This window comes from Leopardus geoffroyi, chromosome X (genome assembly GCF_018350155.1).
Source record: "Leopardus geoffroyi isolate Oge1 chromosome X, O.geoffroyi_Oge1_pat1.0, whole genome shotgun sequence".
Taxonomy (NCBI): domain Eukaryota; kingdom Metazoa; phylum Chordata; class Mammalia; order Carnivora; family Felidae; genus Leopardus; species Leopardus geoffroyi.
Window position 1 is genome coordinate 41841894 of NC_059343.1, and position 8707 is coordinate 41850600.

Here is an 8707-nt window from a genome sequence, read left to right on the forward strand (position 1 = left end):
GAGAGACAGAGCATGAACGGGGGAGGGTCAGAGAGAGAGGGAGACACAGAATCTGAAACAGGCTCCAGGCTCTGAGCGGTCAGCACAGAACCCGACAGGGGGCCCGACGCGGGGCTCGAACTCACAGACCTGAGATCATGACCTCAGCCGAAGTCGGGCGCTTAACCAACTGAGCCACCCAGGTGCCCCGGAACTTCCTTGCTTTTATAATTATGTCCATGGGTACCTGGGTGGCTCAGTCGGTTAGGTGTCCGACTCTTGGTTTTGGCTCAGGTCATGATCTCACAGTTTTGTGGGTTGGAGCCCTGCATTGGGCTCTGTGCTGGCGGCGTGGAGACTGCATAGGATTCTTTCTCTCCCTCTATCTCTCCGCTCCTCCCTGACTCATGCTGTCTCTGTCTCTCTCAAAAATAAATAAACTTAAAAAAATAATTATGTCCAAAAGTTCATTCAGAAGAGAGTCTGGTCATCCAGATGAAAAGGAAGCAGAGAGAGCTTTGCAGACAGTGATGCCAAAGCTAAATCTTGAAGAGTGAGTGGGAATTGAAAGAGCAGTGGGGTTGTAATATTCTATAATGGGAATATTTGTTTTCTAAATCACCTTTTGTTCTAATATATTTTTCTTTATATTTATTTTACACCATTTAATTGTGTATAAGATTGAATTTTTTTACATATTCATGGTGAATCATGTCATTTTGAAATTACCTTTTCAATCCCAATGAATAACTTTTTGTCTTAGTCTCTTTAGTCTGATATTAAAATAACTGACCTTGCTTCATTTTGATTAGCATGTACCTAGAAAATTTTCTTCTATCCCTTTGCTTCAAATGTTTCTGTATCTTAATGATTTGCTAAGTTTGGCATAAACAGCATATGACTAGGTTTGTTATTTTTCATACAAAATGGCAATCTTTGACCTTAACTGGAGAGTTTACCCCATTAATAACTTTTTATTACTGACTATGTAAAAAAATATGAACTTGAAATGTGAACTTATTCCTACTTTCTTACATTTTGATTTCTTTTTTTCCTGGCTTTTCTATAAATCTTTTTCTCTTTTCTTGACTAAAAAATTGACTTATGTGTTTTTGTTTGTTTTTCTCATTGCTTACTACACAATTAAAATAATAGAAGATGGTAAAATAGTAATGACACGAAATTATTCAAAATAACCGGAAATGATAACGGGATCAATTTTCCTGTCATATACAATAATGCAATGATCAATCACTCCAATATATGAAACTTGGTATTGACGTCAGAAGAGACAAATGTATCCATGTAGGCCTGAGGTGATGTTCTGAAGAATGGCACACGTGTAGCTGTATCATTTCTTTGTAACCATGCTCTTCTAACTTTTGTCTGTATATCAACTCCGCAGAGAACCTTGAGCAAGCAGAAACCCAACACATCCAAGAAGGGGCGGAGCTAAAGTCGCTACCGGAACCGGAAGTAGCTCTGTCCACCATTTCACGGCACTTGCCTGGAGGCTCCGGACAGTTAAGCGTCTGTTCGGTGCTGAGGTATTTTTAAGGGTTTTGAAGAGGGACTGTAGGTTCTGTGACTGGAGAGGTGTGTGGGGGGGTCATTAAAGTGTATCTTGGCGTTGGTAATGGCGGGGTCAGGTAACGGGTTGGAGTCGGGATAGCGACTCGTTGCAGTTTGAGTTGAAAGCAAGGGGTCACTAATTTCCGTCTTTCTTTTCTGTATTTTTGTCCTAAAGTTCCACATTTGGGTATGTATTGCTTTCGGTCTTATTAAGTGATAAGTTTTTTCCAATTTCAGTTATTTTTCTTTTTACCAAGAGTTACTTAAAAGTGCCTTTTCAATTTTCAAAAGTTAAACCGTTTGTTAATTTCAGATGCAACTTATTTGTGCCTTATGTGATACTCATTCATTGGAATGTGTTCAGACTTCCTTTAAGGCTAATTTCAGGGTCCGTTTTTTATTAATATTATATCTCTAGCTCAATAATAGTGTGAGTTCTCCAACTGATAATGGTCTCATTCAAAAGTGTATATTCTTTCAGTGTGTGTGCCTGCTCTTTTAATCACTGAAAGTGATTTGTGTGTGTGTATGCATATATATGTGTATATATAAAATGTATGGGTGTGCGCATATCTATATCTATATATGCACACACACATAAATTTTCAAAATTTTTGCATATTTATATATTTTACTTGGTGTCACTGGGTTCACATAGGAGTACTTTTCAGAATAAAGATCACAAAATTATTCTAGGTAAGTGAGTCAGGGCAGACAGGTCATGATCTGGCATGTGCATGTGGGGAGTGGGGGTGGATAGGGCTTGGCATGGCCTAGGACATGGAAGGTAAGGCAGAACTGGGTATGTACAGGAAGTGGGAGAATCAAATGAGGCTGAGAGAGTCTGGGAAGAGGGAAGGGCCTTGTATGGTTGTATGAGGCAGGGTTAGGTATGCCTTGGCGTAGTGTATGGGGCTCACAGGGCTGGGACTGTAAGGTGAGACGGAATGTGTCCAAGAGGGCAGTCTGGCAGGCGGGGCCTGGAGAGACTGGGTAGGGCAAGCAGGTGGGTGGAGCATGTCTGAGGTGTGGGGTCATGTATGTTTGGGTGGGCTAGGCAGAGGTGGCTTATTTGGGTCCATGGTACAGGGCAAGCAGGGTTGCAAGTATGTCCTGAAGGATGGGGCAGGGCAGGCTGTATTGACCAACTGTGAAGGAGTGTAGTCCAGCCTTTTTGGGCAGATAGGCAGGGCTTTATGCATTTCGGTGGGCAAAATGGGGGTGAGAAGGACCAGCCAGGTGTGTCTGGATAAAGTGGGCAAGCAGGGACAGGTGGTGCCATTCAGTCCCAGGCAGGTGCAGTGGGACCTGGCCATGTTGGCCAGAAGGTGGGACCAGGAGTGTTGGGACAGGGTAAGTCTGTTTCCACTCAGTGCTGACCCAGAGTCCTCCTCCCATCATCACAGGAGCCCTACTTGTAATTCCTGGTCTCTGGTGAGTTTAGGACACAGGGTGGATGGGGGAGTGGAGCTAGTGCAAGGGTTTGCCCTTCACACTGCCCACTGCCCATTCAATCACAGCTTCCTACTTTGGAATGCAGAAGTCCAGGCTGTCCCAGAAGTACCAGGTGCTGGCAGTGCCATTAGCAATAAACGAGGCCTCTCAGATAACAGCCTCACTCCAGCTGTTGTCTGAAAAGGACCTTCCTCAGGGCTGAAACCTATGCCAGGACATTTGGAGAGGGGACTTTAGACAAAGCCTGATAAGTGTATGGCAGGCCTCTGGGTGGAAAGAAGGGGACAGTGAAGACAGAGAGGGTCATCAGTTTGGAGAATGAAGTGAGGCAGTGTCCAAGTATCATTTAAGAAACAAGTTGAGAAGACCTGCCAGCATTTTCCTGGCCTACAGTCCTGGATGAGTGACACTGAGAAGTTTCCGCTCCTGGATCCTGCAATGCAGAAAGCAGCAGTGAAAGTGAAGAAAAAGAAGTTGAATAAAAAGGTGGAGTGCAAGGTGACAGAAATGGTGGAATGGGGGGCATGAAGACAGGGGTCGGGTGGAACACAGGGCTGGGTTGCAAGGTTAGGAAGCTGACATAAACTCTCCTATCCTTGCCTTGACCACTCTTGTCCCACAGAAAGAGAAGAAGAAGCGAAAGCTCATGTCAAAGCGTAAACACCAAGAGAAGGCAGATGCCAAGGATTTGGCCTCGCTGCGGCAGTGCCTGGGACCTGGCTGTGTGTATCCTACCCGGCCAGGCTCCAAGTACTGCTCAGACGATTGTGGCATGAAGCTCGCAGCTGAGTGAGTGAAGTTAAGCGACAGGGTGTGGAGTAGGGCATAATATATGCCATCCGTAAGTCTGTCTATCCCTCTACTTGTGTATCCTCCCACCATTCATCCACCTACCCACCCATCCATTCACCCTTACAGTCACCTGCCCACTGAACCACCCATACACATTCCATCCACCAACCCACGCATCCATCCTTATAGTCATTTACCCACCTATCCATCCACTATTCAATCACCTGTTCACCACCATTCGGTCACTCACCCATTTTTTCTTTTGATGTCCCTACCTACCCATTCCATTTCTTGTTGCCTCCTTTTCTAGCCGCATCTATGCGATTCTGCCCCAGCGCATCCAGCAGTGGCAGAAGAGCCCCTGTATTGCTGAGGAGCGTGGCAAGAAAATGCTTGAGCGCATCCACCAAGAGCAGCAGGACACTCACACCCGCCTGAAGGACATGGAGTGCCATTTCTATGAACTTGAGGCCATAATTCTGCGTGGCAAGCAGCAGCCTGTGTGCAAGGATGAGGAGGTGTGTGGGAGTGGGTGGGATGGAGCAGAAAGGTATTTGCTATCTTGCCCACTCTTCACTGGCCCTTCCACTGTCCTGTGCAGATCAACAAAAGTAGCAGGAAAAATGCGAACCTGCAGATCTTCTGTGTCTCCTGCGGGCAGTCAATTAACATGCATGCCGCCCTGCGCCACATGGAACACTGTTTTGTCAAGGTTCGGGAATTGGCTGGGGGAAGAGGAGGTAAACGTGTTTTTGGCTGGGTGGGATCCATGAGGAGGAGGGCATGTTTGATGCCTGGGTGTTTGTTGTAAAAATGCAACACACATCCATGGTTCTACCCATTTGTGCTTCTCTTCCATCCTTAGTAGGAGGGCCAAGACTGGAACATCAGCCAATGGTGAGGGGGGACATTGGCTGGGCAGACAGGAGCATAGGAGCCACAGGGACAAATGTGTTGTTTGGGGCTTGTCACGGGAGGGCATGCTGTGTAAGTCCACAGTTTCTCCCATTTGTACTCTTTCTTCCCAGTATGAAGGCAAGTCGTCCTTCGGGTCCATGTATCCCACTTGTGTTGAAGGGTGAGTGTGGGTGCTAGTTGAGGTCAAAGGCATGATGTGGACAGGGTCAGGAGCAGGGTGGGAAAGATCGGAGGGTGTGTTCAGAGGCAGAGGTGGATAGGTTAGTGGCAGGGTATGGGTGGGGTTAGGGATAAGATATGGGCTTTGGGGTTCAGGTGGGACCTCCCTTCTTCTGACCCTTAGCACTTCACTTTCATCCTCCCCCCAGGGCCACCAGGCTCTTCTGTGATGTTTACAACCCAAAGAGTAAGAGGTACTGTAAGCGGCTTCAGGTGCTGTGTCCTGAGCACTCGAGAGATCCCAAGGTGACTCTTCTTTCCCTACCTCATCATCTTTCGTTCCTCCCCGTCTCCCTGCCATATTCCTCTCTTCCTCTTTGCTTGATTGCCTCCTATTTCTTTCTTCCTTCTGCCTGACTGCCTTCATATCTTCTGACCAACTCCCATGTGTCCCCTTCTCCCTTTCTGACGACCCCACATTCCCTGCTCCTTGCTGGCTGATTACCTTCTGTTCTTACTTTTTCTCTGCCTGACCTACCCCCCTACATTTCTCTCTCCCTCCTCTCTGCCTGGCCATTTCTGTTTCCTTTGCTCCTCACTGTATAACCATTCCCCATTCTTCTCCTTTCCTTGCTTGACCATCATACATTCCTTTCCCACCCCTTGCTGGACTGTCCCACCTTCCTCTCTTCCTCCCTGTATGACCTCCCTCTCTTCCTTACTTTCTGACTTTCCTTCGTTCTTATTCTGCATGCCTCACTGCCTCCAGTCATCTTCTCCCTGCTTGTCATCTCCTAAATCCTTTCTTCCTCCCTGTTTAGCCAACCCCTATTACTCCCACCCTCCCTGTCTCATTCCTCACTTTTTTTCCATGCTTTACCAACCTTCTTCCATCTACTTCTCTCTGTCAGACCTTCCCTCCATCCTTACTCTCACTCTGGTTTGATCTCTTTCTGTTCTTCCATCTTTTCTGCCTGATCACCTCCATTCCTCTATTCCTGCTTATTTAACTTCTTCCTTCATCTTCTGTGCAGGATAATTCCCCTTTTGCCTCCTCTTCTCTACCTAATCCCTGAATTCCTTTCTCCCCCCCCCACCCCCGCTGAGTTATTCCCCATTCTTCTCCTTCCTGCCAGAGTGCCCTCCATTTCCCATTCTCCTCATAATGCCTGCCTGATCACTCCATTTCTATCCTCCTCTGTACCTCATCATCCCTTATTCTTCCTCACAGGCATCAGATGATGAGGTGTGCGGTTGCCCACTAGTGCACAATGTCTTTGAGTTCACTGGTAATTTCTGTCGCCTACCTAAACGCGTGTGCAACCTCCACTATTGCTGGGAGAAGCTGAGGCGTGCTGAGGTGGACCTAGAGCGTATTCGCACGGTAGGCCACAATGGTGACTGGGGCTGAAAGGGTGGGATAGCATCCTGAAATCCTTCTCTCATGTTTACCTCCCACAGTTGAACAAGCTGGAAGAGCTACTTGAGCAGGAGCACAAGGTGCGCACGGCTATGACAAACCGGGGAGGGCTTCTGGCCCTGATGCTTCACCAGACAGTCCAGCATGACCCGCTCACCACTGACCTGCGCTCCAAAGCAGACAGCTGAGCCCTGCTTGACTGAGATCCTGTACCCAACACTCCGTGCAAGGGAGACACTCAATGAATTCTTCACACACTAGTTCCTATAACCACTTTTTTCTTAGGTCATCTTAGAGTTTCTCTGTGTTTCTCTGTTCGCCATTTGGTCTCCTGTCTCTGCTTACCCCTGGATGGGAAGGGGTCCTCAAAATCGCTCTCTGTTGCCATCATTCCTCATCCCTCTCTCTCTTTCTTCCCTGAAACTTGGCAGGGCCAAGGATCTGCCCTGCCTTTATCCCCCACTGTCCAGAATTTTGTTGACAAACTTTGGAAGAACAAAGGATATGAATATCCCCTGAGGGCCCTCTAACCTGTCTCTCTGGCCACAAACCCAATTTCAAACCTCTGATGGCGGTGGGTGGCAGCGCAACTGTACTTAGGAGGAGGCTGCAGTGCACATGCAGAGTGGCTGTGAAGTGACACCCACTCAGGGCTCAGTGGGCCCTCTTCTGTCAGGGGAGCTATGACCTTATAAAGCAGGCGCCAATGGCTTTTGTTCCTGGCAGTCCCCCATTCTAGGCCATCAGACGTGTAGTTGGCACCTGATCAGTGCACAGCCCGTTCATCAACTTCTATGCAATCGTTAATATTCCCCAGGCCAAAGGTGTTACAAAAATGGGATGGGAGATAGATGAGTGTAGGATAATCCCCCCCTGATGGTTCCACTTTGGGACACTGAGGAGGATTCAAGGTATCATGGCAGTCACGCCCCTGCCCATGTTGTTCCACACCTTATCATCATATGAGGTCCCAGCTCTCTTTGTCAGCCTTGGCCCCTGCCAGTCCAGTCCTGGTCTGTCTCCCCCAGCACTTCCTATCACATCTTCTCCTGCTCCCTCCACCACACTGCTCTGGGTCTGTCCTTTCCAGCCTGCCCTGTACATTGAAGCCCCTTGTGGTCATGACCATTTCACACCTGTAGAGTTGCCAGAGGAAGACTGAGACCTCTGCCATATCTGCCTTTGTCAGCCCCAGCCAGGTCTCCTGTGGAGGTGTGTCCGATAATGCTGCCTGTGGGTACTGGTATGTTTGAAATGAGAGACTTGAACACTTTTCTTAACTTTTCTCTACTCACTGGTCCCTTATGATTTTTTTCATTAATCTTCATAATTCCTTTTTTCCAGGGACTCACACATTTCACTTAAATGGTTCGGTATGTTGCTCTTGACTTATACCTAATAGTCCCCCATAGTTAGTTTATATTACTACCTAACCTCATGTAATGTCTCCCCTTTAAATTACTAATTAGTACACTTTTGTACTTCTCTTGATCAGATTTTCCAGGGGCTAAGCCACATAATTAATTGATTATTTGAAAGAACTGGCTTTTTAATTTATTTATATTCCTTATTATATTTATTTTATTTATTTAAACTTTCATTTTTATTAATTCCCACTTCTTGATATTTTGTTTGGTGTTTCATTTTCATATGTTTACTTCATTTCTTTGTTCTTGTTCTGATCTTTCGAAGCAAATTCTTAAGTCAGTTATATTAGTGTGTTCAGTCTCCTGTTTATATAAGTATAAATAAATAGATATAGATATAGATATAGATGATATAGATATAGATATATAGATATAGTAAAGGATTTCAGGCCACACACTTTCCTCTAAATGCACTTATAGCTCCTGAACTTTGGTATGAAAGGTGAAACTTCAGAATTGATTTCTCACTTTGATCCTAGCTGTTGAAGAAAGTTTCTTAGTGTCTAACTATTAAGTATTCATTATTTTTTCTTTCTTTTTTGTAATGATGATTTTTCTATGGTCTGAGAATGTGGCCTGTTGAATCTAAACTTGTAGGGGTGCCTGGGTGGCTTAGTTGGTTGAGTGTCTGACTTCAGCTCAGGTCATGATCTCATGGCTTGTGGGTTCAAGCCCTGCGTTGGGCTCTGTGATGCCAGTTCAGAGCCTGAAGCCTGCTTCAGATCCTATGTCTCCCTTTCTATCTGCCCCTCCCTGGTTCACATTCTGTCTCTCTTACTCTCAAAAATAAGCATAAAGGGGCGCCTGGGTGGCGCAGTCGGTTAAGCGTCCGACTTCAGCCAGGTCACGATCTTGCGGTCCGTGAGTTCGAGCCCCGCGTTGGGCTCTGGGCTGATGGCTCAGAGCCTGGAGCCTGTATCCGATTCTGTGTCTCCCTCTCTGCCCCTCCTCCGTTCATGCTCTGTCTCTCTCTGTCCCAAAAATA

At 46.5% G+C, this 8707-nt stretch overlaps 1 protein-coding gene across 1 annotated transcript; it reads left to right on the forward strand.

Annotated features, from left to right (window-relative positions):
* The first annotated feature begins 1194 nt into the window (after positions 1–1194).
* On the forward strand, positions 1195–8385 carry LOC123594810 (CXXC-type zinc finger protein 1-like). The gene is made up of 9 exons (XM_045471785.1): positions 1195–1526; positions 1727–3492; positions 3629–3795; positions 4109–4316; positions 4400–4510; positions 4827–4876; positions 5085–5181; positions 6107–6259; positions 6337–8385. The coding sequence occupies exons 2-9, from the start codon at positions 3406–3408 to the stop codon at positions 6481–6483; spliced, it is 1020 nt and encodes a 339-aa protein (XP_045327741.1). The 5' UTR covers positions 1195–1526; positions 1727–3405; the 3' UTR covers positions 6484–8385.
* Positions 8386–8707: the final 322 nt, after the last annotated feature.